This window comes from Amblyraja radiata, chromosome 9 (assembly GCF_010909765.2).
Source record: "Amblyraja radiata isolate CabotCenter1 chromosome 9, sAmbRad1.1.pri, whole genome shotgun sequence".
In the NCBI taxonomy this organism is placed as follows: domain Eukaryota; kingdom Metazoa; phylum Chordata; class Chondrichthyes; order Rajiformes; family Rajidae; genus Amblyraja; species Amblyraja radiata.
This window is the reverse complement of record NC_045964.1, coordinates 11,660,425-11,681,238: the sequence shown is the minus strand read 5'-3', so window position 1 is coordinate 11,681,238 and position 20,814 is coordinate 11,660,425. Positions and strand designations below refer to the sequence as shown.

The window sequence follows — 20,814 nt, the reverse complement described above, 5'->3', positions numbered from 1 at the left end:
CATGGCTGATCATCCAACTCAGTATCCCGTACCTGCCTTCTCTCCATACCCTCTGATCCCCTTAGCCACAAGGGCCACATCTAACTCCCTCTTAAATATAGCCAATGAACTGGCCTCGACTACCCTCTGTGGCAGGGAGTTCCAGAGATTCACCACTCTCTGTGTGAAAAAAGTTCTTCTCATCTCGGTTTTAAAGGATTTCCCCCTTATCCTTAAGCTGTGACCCCTTGTCCTGGACTTCCCCAACATCGGGAGCAATCTTCCTGCATCTAGCCTGTCCAACCCCTTAAGAATTTTGTAAGTTTCTATAAGATCCCCTCTCAATCTCCTAAATTCTAGAGAGTATAAACCAAGTCTATCCAGTCTTTCTTCATAAGACAGTCCTGACATCCCAGGAATCAGTCTGGTGAACCTTCTCTGCACTCCCTCTATGGCAATAATGTCCTTCCTCAGATTTGGAGACCAAAACTGTACGCAATACTCCAGGTGTGGTCTCACCAAGACCCTGTACAACTGCAATAGAACCTCCCTGCTCCTATACTCAAATCCTTTTGCTATGAAAGCTAACATATCATTCGCTTTCTTCACTGCCTGCTGCACCTGCATGCCCACTTTCAATGACTGGTGTACCATGACACCCAGGTCTCGCTGCATCTCCCCTTTTCCTAGTCGGCCACCATTTAGATAATAGTCTGCTTTCCCGTTTTTGCCACCAAAATGGATAACCTCACATTTATCCACATTGAGGGGGGGCTGCTCTGGTAATTATAGAAACATAGAAACATAGAAATTAGGTGCAGGAGTAGGCCGTAGTCCGTAGTCCGTAGTCCGTAGCCCCTGCAATAGGCGTCTGGTGTCTTGCTGCTTCATTTGCGACATCCTGTCCCTGTACCTCCTTTTTGCATCCTTCACTGCCCATCGCAGTTGGTTGGACTCTAACTTGTAGTAATCCATATTTCCGGATGCCAGGCCAGAGTTGTAGGCAGTGATACGAGCATTCAAGGCAACGCGAATGGACCTGTCCACCCAGGGTTTTGGTTAGGAAAGATGCTGACCCTTACCGTGGGGCCGATGTTGTCGGCTATTGTTGCTAATGAAGTCCGTGACCACTTCCGCAACTGACGTCTCTGGAACTTGATTGGAACATATTCCAATTGACATCACTCAGTCCATCTTGCAGCATGGCCTCTGACTGGTCAGACCACCGCTTCACGTCCCTCGTCATTGCCGCTTCCCGTACTATCCATTGTTTATACTCCGGCAGCAGGGAAATGGCAGCGTGGTCAGATTTTCCAAAAGGAGGGAGAGAAACGGCCTTGTGTCCTTTCCTGAATGGCGTGTAACATTGGTCCAAATGTTTGGCCCATTTTTGGATGAATGATCTATTCTTTGCTGTAGGTTTAATACAATTTGCTGAGTTATTGAATTGGCACAGAAATTAGCCATGTATCCTAATACAACCTTCATGTATTGTCTTTCTGCTGACTGGCTACAACAAAAAGCTTTTTACTGTACCTCCATACACGTGACAATAAACTAAACTGAACTAAATGTGATTGGTGACATTTTCTGCTTGGAAATGCTTTCTTGCTTTGTATTAATATCCGATATAGTTATGGTGATGGTGGCTGGCCTAACAGCCAGAATCCCCTGTCTAAAAGAGATATCTTGGCATCTCTTTTTGTGCCTTTCGTGGGATTGACTGTAAGGAGCAGCCACATGGTGTGAATGGAACAAAATCTTACTATATAAGGATATAATTCTTTGTATCCAACTTGGCATGTATGTATAATTGTGGTTGTCATATTATTGAAAGGAAATGAAGATATTTGATTAAAGAAATTGCAACAAATATTATTGGGATAGGCCCAGAATTGTGAGGTTATAACTATCATAAGAGTTTTGCTTCATTTAATAGGAAAACTGAGCTCTTTAAAACCACTGTATAAAAAGATCTTGATAGAGTGATCACACTCAGTGTTTCCATGTTGAAAAAAGGGAAAGGAGGAGGGCTTAAATGTACAGCAGTCCTCAAAAATCTATGAAGAACTTTATTCACCCAAAGAGTGATGAGATGGTGGAACTTGCTGCTAATAATTTGCTGAATAGACAAGCAATTAATAAGCACACAGGGGAGAAAGGAACAATTAAAAAGGAAGAGAAATGCATGAATGCCAACATGGACTTGTTAGGGTGAAGATCCTGTCTATGCGCTGCAGAGTCTGTGTGGCAGAGTTACCTGATAAACAATGGATTATTTCTCCAGCAAAATGCAGGATGTTTGCATAACAAATTCTGTGCTTAAAATCAATGCCAATTCTGTACACCAGGGCTAAACATTAACTAAACATTAACTCTGAGGGTGCCTGCCTCGCTAGAAGCTCCCAGCAAAACAAGCACCCTCAGAGTTAATGGTTCGCAGATCTGTTTTTCTCTTCACAGATTCTGCTTGACCTGCTGAGTATTTCCAGCATTTTGATTTTATTTAAAATTTCCAACATTTGCAGATGTACGGTTTTCACTTACAGTAGAGAGACATCTAGACATTACTAAGTCAGGGGAAATAACCCAGAAAATATTATTCTGGCTGAAGCTTCCACCATCAGTGGGTACTGAATGTTACATGCAAAGACAAAAATATTTGAGAATCGGCCACTTTGATGAAAAAATATTTTCGAGTAGAAATACAACAGGGATCCCATGTCTGCATGAGATTATGGGCTGGGAGTAAGCAGAATGTGTTGTGATGGCAAGGAGGAGATGCATGAAAGACCCTCCCATAGCCGGTGAATGAAAAGGAGAGTCAATGAGCAGAAGCCTTAAGAGTGTAGCATATACGGACTAGTCTTCCTACTACAATGACCAAATCAGTGGGGAGATTGGCAGAAGTTATCTCACGCACCAGGGGGATGATGTTTCAAGCTAATGCAATGTCTTCTGTGGATAAAGCAGTAAACTACTTGAAACATTGCAATCAAGGAGCTCATGCATGGCCTTGCAGAGATTAGATGCCAAGACTTTTTAACCCTGCCATGATGTACTGACAGTCGACCGACACCACGGTAGGCAAAGTGCACTTGACCTTTGAGATGAATCACATGGATGTACAGCACAGAAACAGCCCAACCAGTCCATGTTGATGTCTATGCTCCACTTCAGCTTCTTCCAGGCCTCCATCACCGAAAACCGAGCATAATGTTTTGTTTCCTTTTCTCTCATTTGCTCGGCCAGCCTCCTATTAAGCGCATCTATACTATTCATTTCAAACACTCTCAGTAGTAATACATTCGTTATTTAAACCATTCTTTTGTAAGGAAGTGTTTTCCAATTCCCATGTCTTTATATCTGTCCTTACATTGACGGTGCAATTATTTTCTATCCACAATTACAAGCATTCTCTCTGCACCCACACTGTCAAAACGTTTGGAAATGTAAAGACCCTTTAGGCTTCTTTTCTCAAGAGAAAAAGTCCCACCCTGTTTATCATTTTCCGGCAAGTATAACCTCATAGTGCTACTGACATCCATTTGAACTTCCCCCCACACCCTCACTAATGCTACTTTAAATCAGGACATGGCACTCTGAAAAACCCGACTTTCTTGCCACCTATCTTGATTTTTTCCTCCTTTCTTCCTCTTGCTTGACGTGAACTCTTTACTGACTTGGCACATCATCCTACCCTAGAGACACTATATGAATGCATTGTTTTTACTGGGAGGATAAAACTGGATAGGAAACAAGGAGGAATTAAAGTGTCAGTCGAGGCTGCTGTGTGAACCTCAGCTCTCACTGGCTGCTGAACAAATGCTACATATTGGACCATTTTATACACATGTAATTTATTAGCTAGGGCTCTGGTCACCACACAGTTGAGCCAATCCAGCAGTGAATGTTTAAAATTCACCCTCAAGTCTCTGAAAGTAGGCTACCCGCTAATAGCATTCCTCATGCTGCAGTACTCAAGGGCATTGCTGCCTTGCGTTGCAGTCTGGTCCGCTGCCTGCTCTATTGTGGGCCTCTTACCATTTATCTTTTTTAATCAACGAGCCGTTACAGAACATCTCAACTTACAAAACTTTGCCTTCACAACACATCAGTTAAGCAGATGGTATTAATTTAAAAGCCTGCGCAACCCGTGAACGGCAATCATCCTCAATTCAGTCAAAGTGAATTTAAACCTGGATTTGTAATTTTCAATTTGTAAGGATTTTTCCTCTTCACTTGTTGATACTTGGACTTGGCCCTTGTTTTACATCCCTGAAGTTGTGTCAGGGAACCTTCCCAAATGCTTATTCTTTTCATTAACCCTTTCTCAGTCAAGAGGGGCATCACGGCTCTGTTCTCCTTTTGAGACTATCACAACATAAACTGCGAGACACTGATCTCCCTCACAACAAAACCAAGAGATCTACACATACATGGTAAGTTTCGCTTATTTTTGTAATTCTGGATATTGGTTCAGTCTTTGCCCAATGCAATGTTGGGCCTAAAGAATGAAAAACCACTTCATTTTTGATATTACATTGTGCATATTCAAAAGAACGTTGCATTGGTGAGAGTTCATATCATAAGAATATACGTTGTAGAAAATAAGCCACTTGGCCCGTTGTGTTCATATTAGCTAATATTAACTAAAAAGGATCAATTCCCTGCTCTCAGTCAAGTCAGTCAGGAGGTAAAAGGTTACCAGGGTAGATATGAATCCAAAATTGATATTACAATCAGATTAGCCAAGATCTTATTATGCCCTGAATTGGCCCCTCAAACTCTGCTCTGCTCCTCTTGCTCCCAATTCATGTCTCACACATAATCACCTCACCAATTTGGTCTGTTACACTGGGGGTTGCACCAACATGCACCCAGGCTGTAAACTTAATAATATCCTACACCTCCCACAATGTTCCCTCTCATCTCTTTATACTGAATTCCATGTACAATGTTCATTCCATCTATTTAGTCCATTGACAGCTTCCGGCATCCTGCAAGTTCCTTTCTCATTGTCAGCCAATTTTCATATCATATGAAACTTCTTTACCATATCTACACTTGCCAAAATCAATGATACAATGAAAAAGAACACGCACTGTGCCATGTGGAATCCCATTGCTTCTGATCACTGCAACTCATGCCAACCATTATTCATTGCTTTCTATGACAATCAATTTTGGAACCAATTTTCACTTACCCTTGGATTGCTTGATAAGTTTGTCATTGGAAATTTGTCAGATGCTTTGCTAAATCCACGTTGAATTCATTGTCAATTATCTGACAATGTCAATTATCCTTATGACCTCTCCAAAATATAACCTTCCCTGAAGTTAACTGTGCTTAATTAACATACACTCTTCTAAATGCCAACATTTTTCACAGCAATTTGGCAACTAATCGTCTTAAATGACCCCTTATATTGTCTATCCCTACTCCCCTTTTAAACATTATTAACAGAAATGTGACGTATTGCATTACAGAGAAATGTGAGGCATTGCATTTTGGGAAGTCTAACATGGGCAGGACCTACCGAAAGAATGATAGAGCTATGGGAAGTGTTGAAGAGCAGAGGGATCTAGGAGCGCAGGTATTTAAGAAGGAACTGCAGATGCTGGAAAATCGAAGGTACACAAAAATGCTGGAGAAACTCAGCGGGTGCAGCAGCATCTATGGAGCCACAAAAATGCTGGAGAAACTCAGCGGGTGCAGCAGCATCTATGGAGCTCCATAGAGGCTGCTGCACCTGCTGAGTTTCTCCAGCATTTTTGTGTACCTAGGAGTGCAGGTACATGGTTCCTTGAAGGTGGAGTCACAGGTAGATAGGGTGGTCAAAAAGGCTTTTGGCACATTGGCCTTCATCAGTCAGAGTATTGAATATAGAAGTTGGGATCTCATGTTGCAGTTATATAAGACGTTGGTGAGGCCACATTTAGAATATTGTAGTAAGAAAGAACTGCAGATGCTGGTAAAATCGAAGCTAGGCACAAAAAGCTGGAGTAACTCAGCCGGTCAAGCAGCATCTCTGGAGAGAAGGAATGGGTGACGTTTCGGGTTGAGACCCTTCTTCAGACTGATGTGAGGGGAGGGGGGAGGAACAAAGATAGAATGTAGGCGGAGACAGTAAGACTGGTGGGGGAACTGGGAAAGAGGAGGGGATGGAGAGAGAAAGCAAAGGCTATGTGAAGTTAGAGAAGTCAACGTTCATCCTGCTGGGGTGCAAACTACCCAGGCGAAATATGAGGTGCTGTTCCTCCAATTTACACTGGGCCTCACTCTGACAATGGAGGAGGCCCAGAACAGAAAGGTCAGATTGGGAATAGGAGGGGGAGTTGAAGTGCTGAACAACCAGGAGATCAGGTAGGTTACGACAGACTGAGCGGAGATGTTCAGCGAAACGATCGCCGAGCCTGCTCTTGGTCTCGCCGATGTAGAGAAGTTTAGAATATTATGTTCAGTTTTGGGTACCATGTTATCGGAAAGATGTTGTCAAGCTGGAAAGGGTATGAGGATTTACGAGGATGTTGCCAGGACTAGAGGATCTGAGCTAAAGGGAGAGGTTGAGTAGGCTGCGACTCTATTCCTTGAAACGCAGGAGGATGAGGGTGATCTTATAGAGGTATATAAAAGCATGAGACGAATAGATTGGGTAGATTTCACAGAATCTTTTGCCCAGAGTAGGTGAATCAAGGACTAGAGGACATAAGTTTAAGGTGAAAGGGAAAAGCTTTAATAGGAATCTTCACACAAAGGGAGGTGGGTGTATGGAACAAACTGCCACCGGTTATTGAGGCAGGGACGATCCTAATGTTTAAGAAATAGTTGGACGGGTACATGGATAGGACAGGTTTGGAGAGATATGGGCTAAATGCAGGCAAGTGGGACTAGTATAGCTGGGATATGTTGGCCGGTGTGGCATGTCAGGCCAAAGGGCCTGTTTCCACGTTGTATGTCTCTATAACAGTACTTCAACTCTTTACCACAGAACAGAAACAGGAAAAAAAAGGACCCTCTGTTATTTTCTCCCTTGGTTTTTATAAGACCCAGGGATATATTTTATCTGGAATCTGGACCAAAAAATAAACTGCTGGAGTAAAGCTGTGGGTTAAACAGCAGATATGGGGCAAAAGGAATTGTCAGGACTTTGGGCTAAGAACCTGTGCATAGACTCAATGTGGCTGGTATAACGAGGGCAGGGGGAGGTATGCGACATGGTTGGTAGGTGATGGGTGGACCGAGGATGGGTGAGGGACGATGGATAGATGGAATCGGGTGGAAGAGGAGCAGAGTTGGGAGACAAGAGACAAGGTAGAAGCAGACAAGAGGGGGAAAAAAGGGCAGATGGAGCCAGTTGGGAGGAGGGGAGGATGAAGGTGGAGACAGATACTGGAGGATGATGCGGGGACACAAAGGTTTTCAAGTGTAAGAATCTAATGTCACATGACTGATGGTTGGTGCACTCAGTGAGCCCAACAGCCCGTAACTTTGTCACCTTGCTTTGAAGGGCATCCATTAAGCGATGCCAAACTTAATTGTTTCTTTTCTGCCTTTCTGTATCTTTAGTATGGATGTGCAGCTCCTCCGTAGTCACAATCTTCGATGACAGCTTAATTAAATTCTTGAAGTCCTCTCCAATTAACATGAAAATTTGGTAAACAGTTTTTGTTTACTATCTAGGTGCACAAATGAAGGCATAAGTGACGCTGGATTCCTTTGGAAAGAATAAATTGAAGATGCCGTTGTGTCATTGCTAATGGTCCTCATAGAAGGAAGCAAGACTTGCATTTTCATAGCACTTTTACTTATCCCAGGACTTCCCAAAGCACAGCTGGTCAAATATTGAGTTACTCCAGCATTTTGGGTCCATCTTCGGTTTAAACTGGCATCTACAGTTCCTTCCTACATATCAAATATTACTGAAGTACAGTGCCCTCCATAATGTTTGGGACCCATTATTTATTTATTTGCCTCTGTACTCCACAATTTGAGATTTGTAATAGAAAAAAAATCACATGTGGTTAAAGTGCACAATGTCAGATTTTATTAAAGGCAATTTTTATACATTTTGGTTTCAACATGTAGAAATTACAGCTGTGTTTATACATAGTCCCCATCATTTCGGTGCACCATAATGTTTGGGACAAGTGTTTCTAATTGCTCAGGTGTGTTTAATTGCCTCCTAATGATAGAAGAATTCTCTCTATAATAAATAAAAATCCCCAAACACCTGTCCGACAGATCAGAAACACTCTTCAGGAGTCAGGTATGGATTTGTCAATGACCACTGTACGCAGAAGACTTCATGAACAGAAATACAGAGGCTACACTGCAAGATGCAAACCACTGGTTAGCCGCAAAAATAGGATGGCCAGGTTACAGTTTGCCAATAAGTACTAAAAGAGCAACCGCAGTTCTGGAAAAAGGTCTTGTGGACAGATGAGACAAAGATTAACATATCAGAGTGATGGCAAGTGCAAAGTGTGGAGAGAAGGAACTGCCCAAGATCCAAAGCATACCACCTCATCTGTGAAACACGGCGGTGGGGGTGTTATGGCCTGGGCATGTGTGGCTGCTGAAGGTACTGGCTCACTTATCTTCATTGATGATACAACTGCTGATGGTAGTAGCATAATGAATTCTGAAGTGTATAGACACATCCTATCTGCTCAAGCACAAACAAATGCCTCAAAACCCATTGGCTGGCAGTTCATTCTACAGCAAGAAGGCGATCCCAAACATACTGCCAAAGCAACAAAGGAGTTTTTCAAAGCTAAAACATTGTAAATTCTTGAGTGGCAAAGTCAATTACCCAATCTGAACCCAATTGAGCATGCCTTTTATATGCTGAAGAGAAAACTGAAGGGGACTAGCCCCCAAAACAAGCATAAGCTAAAGATGGCTGCAATACAGGCCTGGCAGAGCATCACCAGAGAAGAGACCCAGCAACTGGTGATGTCCATGAATCACAGACTTCAAGCAGTCATCACATGCAAAGGATATGCAACAAAATACTAAACATGATTACTTTCATTTACATGACATTGCTGTGACCCAAACATTATGGTGCCCTGAATGGGGGGATTATGTATAAACACTGCTGTAATTTCTACATGTATAATAATTCCAAAATGTATAAAAATTGCCTTTATTTAAATCTGACAATGTGCACTTTAACCAAACTTTATTTTTTTCTATTACAAATCTCAAATTGTGGAGTACAGAGGCAAATAAATAAATGATGGGTCTTTGTCCCAAACATTATGGAGGACACTGTATACTCACGAATTGAAGAAATATGATAGATAATTCACAACAATGTGATGAAAGTAAGACTATATAAGTTTGTAATGTTGGTTGCAGAATAAAGATTAGCTAGAACATACTAGAGAGAACTCCTGGATTATTTTTCCAAAAGTGCTGTGTAATCTCCTGCAACCATCTCAAATGGGTATAACAGGGTTCATTCTGTGGCCACATGAAAGACCAAAGCTCCAATGTTGCTGCAGCAGTCCCTTAATGTTCCGGAGAGTCAGACAGACCCTGTTCTCTTTTCACTAGACAGGGACTTTACTGCGTTGTTTGACTCAGAGCCATAAATCAAGAGTGTCTTATTGATATAAAACCCAGATAGAACAATGAATGCCACCTATTTAAACACAACAAAAAAAAGACTTGGGCTCTTCATAAGATCATCTGAAGGGAGGTGGCACACCAGCAAGATCCAGAATATTTCCCGAATTCCTCGAGCATTTTTTCCCTGGCTGGGTAACTACTATTTTGTACAAAACTCTCTCTGTTTTGCAGCCTGAGTAACTAAGAAACAGAAGGGAAAAGTGGTCGGATGGAGGGGGCGTTGGAATTGGGGCTGTGGGAACTCGAATAAAGAAACACTGATAAAGTTCTTAAATTCTTAAACACTGTGGTCGCTTGGAGAGTGGTATATAATTTGACAGTATATTGCGAATGTCAAGAGCATGATTGATAGCTGAAAAATAACAGTATCTGCAAGGCATCAGGCAAGAATGCTACACACAGGGGAACACAGCCATAAACGGGTCTTGACAGTCAGTGAGATACTATAAGTGTGTGGCAAACACTTAACTGTGGGAGCTAGTGTGGGAATTATAGTTTCCTGCCAAACTGACAGGCCTTCACCACTACGGATTCCAAGTTTAGAGGCATACTAAATATAAAAGACTAAGACTCCCGGCAGCTGATATTAGTAAAAGGAGCTACATTATATCCTTTTAGGGGGATTTTCAGCAGCCGCTTATTAACTTTGTGAGATAAGATTTTATTCTTGCATGAGATCACAAAGTCTGCACTTCACAGTTTACATCAAAAACAATCTATCTTTATTTAACACATTTTTCTTTGCTTCATTTTGCATTCATTTTGGATCCAGCTTGTGTCCAACATTCATATGTAATTGTGACCTGGATGAAATGATTCTACTTTCCTATTATGATGCTGTCTGACCCACTGAGTTAGTCCAGCACTTCTTTTTACTAGTTTGTGTCGTCTCTCTGCATAATGTAATACTTGGCATCCTGACACCATTCAGCTAAATTACTCAGCACTACGTCCAAAACCAAGGTGTAATGTCCAGAACTGGTCACAGTGCTTTACGTGTGCTTTACGAGAGGCCCTCTATAACTGTGGCATAACTTTAGCCCCGCATTTTCTTGCATTCCAGATATTGCTGCCCCCTATAATAACCTTTCTATTTAATTTCAATTACTATTTTAATGATCTATGTTCAAGGACTTACTAATTCTGACTTTCCATTATTTAGGTGGTCAGTAAAACTTCTGTAATCCGCCATCAATTGTTTGTAAGGGTTTTTGAGGGCCTCTCGTACAATCCCATTAGATTGAACTCTACCGATATCACCTCATTGGATAAACCCTCCACCATGTCCTCTCTGAATTCACCGTATCATTCTCCGTGAATAGTAGAGTAACTCCCCCACCTCTCTTAACCCCCCTGGAACGTTAAGCTGCCAGTCATGTCCCACTTGAAACCAAGACTCCATAATGGCCACAACACCATAATCCCAAGCACTGATCCAGGCTCTATGTTCATCTGCTTTACCTACAATACTCCTTGCTATAAAATGAACACTCTGTAGATGCTGACTAGCCTGCTGATTATTTGCAATACTTTCAGATTCATTCCATCAATACCGGCAACATGGGATATATCCTCCAGTGTCAGAAGTGATGCTTAAACCTAAATCATTTCAGTTGAGAGATAATTTAATGTCCCTCTTTGGAATGTTATACAGCATCTGTGAAGAGAATGGATAGGCAACACTTCGGGTTAGGACCCTTCTTCAGACATCGCATATCCCTTCCCTCCACAGATGCTGCCTGACCCATTATGTTTCTCCAGGGCTCTGTATTTTGCTCAAGATTCCAGCATCTACAGTTCCTTGTGGCACAACAGCTTCCACAAATATATTAATCTAACTTTTTTTTTCTTAGTTCTACAGATACAGATGACAGAGGTACTCTATCTCCATTTACCAATGCAGTCTTGTTGCTGTTGCACATTGGATGGGACTGATCTTTTGACATACAAATCCAACTCTTTTGAAGACATTGTAGCCCATGAATGTTTTTTGATACATTGGATACTTCTTTTCATAATCAAATGCAAGTTATTCCTGTAAGAACAGCTTTCAAGTTAGACTGTTGGGAGCACATTCACCTCATATCAATAAGACATTGTTTCCGAGTACCTTTTAAATGGAGTCTTAGGCAACATCACCAAGGTTCAATCGGTGCATTTTCCATACACCTCTTTACTATTCTACAATACAATAAAAGATTGGCAAATAATCCACACTTCCAGACACTGCTCTTCCTGGGATATCCACTGTGTTATCTTTTCCACTTCATCCCTTTTTGTACACAATAAATAAACAACATACTTATATTCACACTTCTGAAACTTGGAACAGTACAACGTACAACAATGGATACATTTCTACATCATTTCTTCAAACCGTAACAAATCAACTCAGTTACTTTGCAGAGAGATCCAATTAAAAATGTACTGGATTCATTATAGTGTGGTAATGCATAATTACATTACACCATTTTCTTGCTAATTCTATATTTTTCTTATATTGCAAAACAATATTGCAAAATAAATCTCAATTGCACAAAAGGCAATCATACACCAGCAAAGAGGGAGAAATGCCCACCCACGTCCCAGTAGTTATTGAAAGCAGACAGTTGGATTACAGAAGTATTTGGGATGACAGGCTTGGTCTGTCTTCTGCTCCTCATTATTGGCCATTTGTGTTGAATGCCAGATATTGATTGTGCAGGAGGTAACCACAAAGATGCTGGTTTAAACCGAAGATAGACACAAAAACTGGAGTAACTCAGCCGGACAGATTGAGGAATAGGCGACATTTCGGGTCGAGACCCTTCGTCTGACGAAATGTCTCGACCCAAAACGCCACCTATTGGTTTTCTCCAAAGATGCTGTCTGGCCCGCTGAGTTACTCCAGTTTTTTGTGTCTGTCTTTTGCTGGATATTGATTGGCAACGTTGAAATTGGTGTTTGGAATTTTGAATTAGCACTCATAACACTTAGGAAGTGTTGTCACCGATTTGTCACTATTTTCTAAATATGACGAAACAATCAATCAGCTGCAAGTGTGAAATTAAATTTGCAAGTATTATGCAAAATAATTCTAAATTGTGATAATGGAAACACGATAGAACAAAAAATGTTTATGTTTCAAGGATGTTAAGACAGGGAGACAGTCTCACATCTGGCCTGAATTAGCTTTTAAGTAGCTTGAACCCATGTCCCTTAAATACAAAATAACACAGATATAGAAATATAAATATTAGGGGATTTGTGTGTCAAAGTGTGAACTTAAAAGCTAAATGTTTACTCCAATCCAGTGCTTTGATTCACGGACTCTTTCCCTTTAGTCAATCTCTCTTTCATCCATCCTAGAGGGATATTTGGAAAATTTGTCAGTCCTCCGTGCCAGCAAGCTAACCACTACTCAAAGTGTGGCGAACTGGAAAGGGGAGTTGTAGGAGGGAATTTTGTGCTATACCCGTATCCTATATCTGGCTTTACTCAGAAAGGCACAGACACAAAATAAATCAGCTCGTAGATTAGCGGCAAGTCTATCAAACAAATCGATACTTTGGATTCTCTCTGATTGTTTTACCAGTGTGCACTGTTAAGGCTTTCAATAAACTGACTTGTTCAACAGACTCACCACTGATCTACGAGCTGTTTTGTTTTGTATTTGGGCCTATCTGAGCAAAGCCGGACACAGGGTACGGGTATAGCACAAAATTCCCTCCTCAGGAGTGTATCACTGTGATCTCTCCTCTGAAGAGCTCATACTTTTACATAGAGTAGCTTTGCCTTAACAGATAAAATTCACACTGACTGCCATAAGGACGTGATAGCATGTGAATTAGCTTGGCACCTTAAGAATTCCAGTTTTAAAGTAGCCATAGCTTTAAAGTATCTATAGAATATGTGCAAAATTAAAAATAATTTCAACAATATGTATTAAAAATACTTGTCTTCACATTTATAATGCTTTTGAGCACATGGGAGGGAAAAGTAAGCCCATGACAAAACTTTTTTTAAAACAATTGAACAAGTTTATTAAGGATTCTCCCATTTTTATGCAGTAACATAATATTTAAGAGGGCCGATATGTGGGCGTTTGCTGCTGGGACGCAAGTCGGGGCTTGATCAACCTCGGCTGGTCACCTGGGCGAGGGTGTCTGATGTTGTGAGATCCGAAACACCCGATGACCCCAGGTCACATCACTGAGGATGAGTCCCAGCGCATCTAGAAGATGTATCTTTCACACTCACACAGGATTCTCCCATTTTTATGCAGTAACATAATATGTGTTGGGCAAAAAATAACATCAGGTGAGATATACATCCAAACTCACGCATGGTAAAGTTTGTATATTCTCAACCCAATCTTGTCCAGAATGAGCTGTTCCTGTGCTCTCCCATTACTGCCTCCAACTTAATGCATAGTCATGCAGGTGGCATTATGGTCGATAAGCACTACTTTTTTCTGTTGAAGAGAAAAGAGATTCTGAGGTTGGTGATCTAATCACCCTCACTCTCACTTGGCACAATGGACATCAGAATCACAACGTGGAGATTCTTCAGCTCAAGTCATTCAAAACCAGAGTTATTAGGTCAATGGCATGGTGCGTAACTCTTGGAAATTTAAGCACTGCACTTGTAGTAGCAATGTCACAAAATTTTGAATTTTAAAAATCAAGTCTGCAATTTATCCCATCAGATAAAGCATAAAAAGAAGTTTAATATGACACCTAATTCACTTTCATATCTTCAGTATTTAAAAAGTGATGGCCATTTTCATACTCGGAAATTAGCATCTTGTTCCCTATTGCTTTTCCATTGACTTAACTCAAAAGCTGTGATCAAGGACAGTCAAAAGCCCATAACTTTCTTAAAAATAAAAAGAGAACTGAATGACATTTTCAGTTATTATAGATTGAAGCATTCTGAAACAAATATGAAACAATCTTACTTGGATGACCTGAAATGAAAGCATATAATTAGTTAGTTACTTAATTGTAGCTAATTACAAAATTGACAGTTGTGACGGAAATAGTAATAAACACCCAGACTGCTTTGAAAATTCAAAAATGTGATATTCTCAAGATCAGAACTTTAATATTATTGTATTATATGTTCTAAGTCCATTACAGATAGGTAAATTATTTACAATTTCTAGCAAAAGAGCAAATCTTTATGGAGAAGATCAGCTGCTAGCTGGTACATAGGTATATCAAAATCAGTAGCATCATCATACTCCTCAGATTGCAACCAATAAGCAACTCTGTGCACCTTGTTTTTCCTCAACTTGTCAATTTTGGCATTGTAAACTACGTTTTTGCTACTCAAATCACCCACGACATGCCTTTCTGCCCACTACTTTCCCATTAAGAATGTCCTGTAGATCATCACATTTGGAGTAGTTAAAATGCAGATAATCTCTGCGAATGCTGTTTAAATCAGTCTCTTTCCATTTTTCCCTAATTTTTTCCTCTTGCTTGTACTGAGCATGCTCCTTGCCTTTCTGTTGCTTGACGATATGTGCTCTCAATTCCTTCTGTTTTTTCTTCCGTCTGTTCCTCTGCACTCTCCCCCATGTCACTGCCTTAGAGCACCTCCTCCCTACGATGCTCCTCGAGATTATCAAGGTAATTGACTGTTTTATTCTTGCAGGCCCGCATCTTACATGACAAATAACACATGGTGGCATTGGGAGATTTCTGTTTCGATGAGCTAAACACCCCCATTATCTCCTCCGCATCAATGTTGTGTGATCTTGCTAATGCAGTCTCCTCCTGCAGTTTCTCAGTTACATCAAGTTCAATATTTACTATACTGCCTCTCCAACACAATGATGACACCATAGCCAATTGATGTGATGTCGGAAGGGATGCTCACTGCTGTGGGTACGCCGGTGCTGCCACAGGCTGGACATACGGGTGAAACCCTTGCCACATTCAGCGCATACAAAGGGTCTCTTTCTGGTGTGCATCCGCTGGTGCTCCCGCAGCCCCCGTGCGCTCTTGACACCCTTGCTTCAGTGGGAGCAGCCGTTCGCTAGCGTGGGCCCGCCGGTGCTGCCGCAAACCCCGCGAGCTGTCAAAAGCCTCACTGCAATGCGGGCAGTCGTAGGGCTGGCCACTGGTGTGCACCCGCTGGTGAGACAGGGCATGAGAGGCCATGGCAAAGCTCTCTCCACACACTGGGCTGGGAAAGGGACGGTCGACAGAGTGCATCCGCTGGTGGTACAGCAGCCTGGTGGAGCATGTGAAGCCCTTGCCACACTGGGCGCAGGTGTAGGGGCGCTCGCCGGTGTGGGTACGCTGGTGCATCAGCAGGTGGTTGGACTGGGTGAAGCCCTTGCCGCACTGGGCGCAGGTGTAGGGCCGCTCCCCGGTGTGCAGCCGCCTGTGCTGCTTCAGGTCCTTGGACGACTTGAAGCCTTTGCCGCAGTCGGAGCAGGTGAAGGGCCGCTCACTGCTGTGCACCCGCCGGTGCACCCGCAGCCCCGACAACCAGGCAAAGCTCTTGCCGCATGTGGAGCAGCCATAGGGCCTCTCACCCGTGTGCACCCGCCGGTGGGCCTTCAGGTCATGTGCCCCCTTGAAGTCCTTGCCGCAGTCGGAGCAGCCAAAGTGCCTGGGGAAGGGATAGTCGCCGGAGTGTACCAGCTGGTGGGTCAGGAGCCTGGTGGAGCATGTGAAGCCCTTGTCGCACTGGGTGCAGGTGTAGGGCCGCTCGCCGGTGTGGATGCGCTGGTGCACCAGCAGGGGGTAGGACTGGGTGAAGCCCTTGCCGCAGTCGGAGCAGGTGAAGGGCCGCTCACTGCTGTGCACCCGCCTGTGCGCCTTCAGCTCCCTGTACGACTTGAAGCCTTTGCCACAGTCGGAGCAGGTGAAGGGCCGCTCATTGCTGTGCACCCGCCGGTGCTCCCGCAGCCCCGACAACCAGGCAAAACTCTTGCCGCAGGTGGTGCAGCCATAGGGCTTCTCGCCTGTGTGCACCCGCCGGTGGGTCTCCAGCTTGCTCGGGTGCTGCCAGGCCTTGCCGCACACATTGCACTCATAACGCTTCTCCTTGTTGTGCCCCATCATGTGGTCCTCCACCGAAGCTCAGCCCGCAGCCGAGCAGTTAGAGGGGGGGGCTCATCGGCACCCTGGCCGCCCTCAATGGCCGCTCTCGTCCCCGTCTCACCGTCGACACCAACGGCTCCTAAACCCTGCAGGAGGGGAACACACAGAGGGTCAACAAGCTGGCAAACAGGACATTACTAACGTGTGAACATTACTAGTGCTTGAAGGGGGGGGGGGGGGAGGGCAGGAGGGGTGAGATGGTGAAGAGGAAAGTGGGGAAGGGGGAAGAGGACGGTGGAAGTGAGGGGAGGTGCTGATGGGGGGGAGGGGGGAAGGAGCGTAGGGGACAAGTGGGGGCTCAGCACCGACCTGGGGGCTGGGCCGAGCCACCCGCCTGCCAGTCACGGCCGCCCCTGACGTCACCCCCAATCCAAGGGGGGCTGCCGTTAATTGGCGCTGTCACCTGGGGGGCGACATGCATCATGGGAAGAAGGTCACAGAGCAGCAGCAACTCAACGGGCAGCGTCAGTGGGGAACGTGGATAAGGTGCATCGTGGCCTCCCGCCGCCAGGGGGCGCTGCACGCGGAGGACCAGAGACGCAGCACCGCGGCCTCCGCCGCCAGGTAGGCGTTACAGTCGGAGGACCAGAGGGCGCCCGCCCACACGTGACATCCCGCCCCTCCCCCCCTCCCCTCCCTCGGGTCGCCGGCTGCAGGATTTACCTCGGGATGGGGAGCGGGGAAAGGACGTGGCACCAAGTGGCGGCGGTTGTTCCCACCTGAGCTCCCATTGGCCCGCCTCACGTGTCACCACTGACGGGCAGCGCCAGCGGCCAATGGAAGAGAGTCCCGCCTCCCCGGTCACAAAGGAGCAGGAACCGCCCCCTCCTTGCGTCTGACCAATCAGAGCCGCGTCTCCGTCCGCCCCAGGTGACCGCGTTCTATAGGTCGAGCCGTAGTCCCGCCCCCCGGACAGACAGCTCCCCATCTGCCAATCGGAGCCGCCCATTGCCTCGGCACAGCCGGCCCCGCCCCCCGCGGCTCCTACACCACGTGGGGGGGGGGGGGGGGAACAATCACAGCAGCTGCAGAGGCTGCAAACCTGAACTAAAACCTCAAGGGGGGCCAGACCAGTGATACTAGAAGAGCTCCTCTAGTATCTTTGGGCCAGACTACAAAATGTTTCAAGGTTGAGACCCTTCCTCAGGCTGAGATTCACGGGAGAGATATAGACAGCGTTGTGGAGTGAAAAGCTTTTACATGAAACATAGACAATAGGTGCAGGAGTAGGCCACTTGGCCCTTCGAGCCAGCACCGCAGCTGATCATACACAATCAGTACCCCGTTCCTGCTTTCTCCCCATATACCTTGATTCAGTTAGACTTAAAGGCTACATCAAGCTCTCGCTTGAAAACATCCAGTGAGTTGGCCTCCACTACCTTCTGTGGCAGAGAATTCCCCAGATTCACAACTCTCTGGGTGAACAAGATTTTCCTCATCTCAGTCCTAAATGGCCTGCCTCTTATTCTTAAACTGTAACCCCTGGTTCTGGACTCCCCCAGCATCGGGAACATTTCCTGCCTCGTGCTTGTCCAATCCCTTAATAATCTTATGTCTTTCCATAAAATCCCATCCTAAATTCCAATGAATACAAGCCCAGTCGACCCATTCTTTCATTATGTCAGTTGCACCATCCCGGGAATTAACCTGGTGAAACAACACTGCACTCCCTCAATAGCAAGAATGTTCCTCAAATTAGGAGACCAAAACTGCACACAATACTCCAGGTATGGTCTCACCAGGGTCCTGCACAACTATAGAGACCTCTTTGCTCCTAAACTCAACTCCTCTCGTTATGAAGGTCAACATGCCATTAGCTTTCTTCACTGCCTGCTGTACCTGCATGCTTACTTTCAGTGATTGATGTACAAGGTCTTGTTGTACTTCCCATTTTCCCAAACCTGACACGATTCTGATAAGAGTGCTGGAGTAACACCATACACTTCCTTATCTCTGTGTCTCCCTCTCCTGTGACTCAGTCTGAAGAAGGGTCCTTCACTTCAGAGATGCTGCCTGTCCCGCTGAGTTACTCCAGCATTTTGTGTCTATCTGTGGAGAACATGGATAGAGGATGTTTTTTGGATCACGACCCTTCTTCAGACCTGAAACATCGCCCCTCTACGTTGACCAGAGATACAATACAATACAATACAATTCAATTTATTGTCATTTGCTGCCTGACCTGCTGAGTTACTCCAGCACTCTGTGAAACATCACCTATCCATGTGCTCCACAGATGCTACCTCCAGCACTTTGTGTCTTTTTGTGTATGAACCAGCATCTGCAGTTCCTTGTGTCTGCAAAGATAGGCACAACGTGCTGGGGGGAAAATATGGGCAACGTTTCAGGTCGGGATACTTGGCTACTTGTCAAACTTTGTTCGAGTTGAGAAATGTTGTTCTCTGATTTTATTTAACCTATCCAACAACCTACCTCCCTTTTATTGATAGCAGCATGAATATAAGTAACCCTTACATCCCCCTCTCTCTCTCCATCCCTCCCCCACCCAAGTCATACCAGCTTCAAAGTCATCTTGTTGAGTCTCATTGTCTGTTTTTCTCACAGACCTGGTTTATTTGGAGTTACCTGTTTTCCCCACATATTGACCCTCTTCCGCTCCCCTGCTGATTTATAACATTATTTATCCCAGAACACTGCTCCAGACGGGGAGTTTATATTTTTTACCCCAGTTTTCTCCCCAGACCGTGTTTATTTCGCTCCCCTGCTGATTTATAACATTATTTACCTCTGTTTTCCCCCCAGACTATGTATATTTCCAGGGCTGTGGAGTCTGAGTCGGAGTTGTCAGAATGGTAGCAATTTTGGTGCTGCTGGAGTCGGAGTCGGTAAAAATGTCCAGACTCCGACCTCAACATAAATTTCAGAGACTACGTAAATCTCTGCCTTATCCACTAACTTGGCCTCCACTGCCGTCTGTGGCAAAGAATTCCACAGATTCACCACCCTCTGACGAAAGAAATTCCACATCTCATTCCTAAAGGAACGTCCTTTAATTCTGAGGCTATGACCTCTGGTCCTAGACTCTCCCACAAGTAGAAGCTGACTTAGGCCATTCGCCCCATCAAGTCTACACCCCCATTCAATCATGACTGATCTATCTCTCTCTCCTAACCCCATTCTCCTGCCTTCTCCCCATAACCCCTGACACTGTACTAACCAATTTTACTTTAGTACCATCTGCAAACTTGCTAATCATGCTGTGTATGTTCTCAAGGTGAATGTATGGTAATAAAGTTAAACTGAACAGAATCAGGCCATGCTGACCATATGCCTCGGTCCACATGACAATAAACTAAACTCTCCTCAGAAAAAGAAATAAGTTCAGCAAGCATTAAGAAATTGCAGCGAATTGTGGACGCAGCCCAGACCATCACACAAAACACGCTAGCGACAGCCTGTTTTCATTCCAACAAATTATTATGAAAAAATAATTTGGCAACTACTCTTCCCTTTAATACATTCTTTCTTCTTTAATACATCTCAGAAACATCTACAGAACACCACTGGGCTTTGACCTTGGTTTCTAAGTTTTAAAAATTGCAGGTGAGATTCAGGACATTTTACAAAATATGGACACATTCTGCTGAACTTTATGTAAACTTGGTTTAAATTTAACAGAAACAGCATTAAAAAGTACACAGATAAGCTGATAATTTTTTTGGGTCAAATTGACATTCCTTTTGTGCCCAGAATCCGACTCAAACTGAATGCCACAAAGCCAAAGAAACATAATTCCCAACATGCACATTCTAAGCTAGAAATAATTTTGCTGAAAATAATATCAATATTTAGTTTTATTTGAACAAATATTAATTTTGTCCTGTTCATACACCAGAGATCATGCCTTGAAAGGGAAATTACAGGGTTATGAAGGAATCCGACCAGCGAGATTGCTCTTGCATAGAACTTCGCATTCAATCAATGGGCTAAATTGGCCTCCATCCCTGCTGCAACCTTTCTGTGATATGGTCTCCTAATTTGAGGAAGGACATTCTTGCTATTGAGGGAGTGCAGCCATCCTGGGAGTTCACAAGGTGAATTCCCAGGATGGCAGGAATGACATATGATGAAAGAA

General features: G+C 44.0%; 1 protein-coding gene across 1 annotated transcript; it reads right to left on the bottom strand.

The window, feature by feature from the left end:
* Positions 1-15,145: 15,145 nt before the first annotated feature.
* Positions 15,146-19,697, bottom strand: LOC116976776 (zinc finger protein 239-like). Its single transcript, XM_033026682.1, has 2 exons — positions 19,404-19,697; positions 15,146-16,804 (listed from the first exon to the last, which is right to left on the bottom strand). Exon 2 carries the CDS (start codon positions 16,677-16,679, stop codon positions 15,543-15,545), a length of 1,137 nt encoding a protein of 378 aa, XP_032882573.1. The 5' UTR covers positions 16,680-16,804; positions 19,404-19,697; the 3' UTR covers positions 15,146-15,542.
* Between the last annotated feature and the right edge of the window lie 1,117 nt (positions 19,698-20,814).

Coding starts and splice junctions, on each gene's coding strand:
- LOC116976776 (XM_033026682.1), bottom strand. CDS start 16,679: ATGATGGGGCACAACAAGGAGAAGCGTTATGAGTGCAATGTGTGCGGC.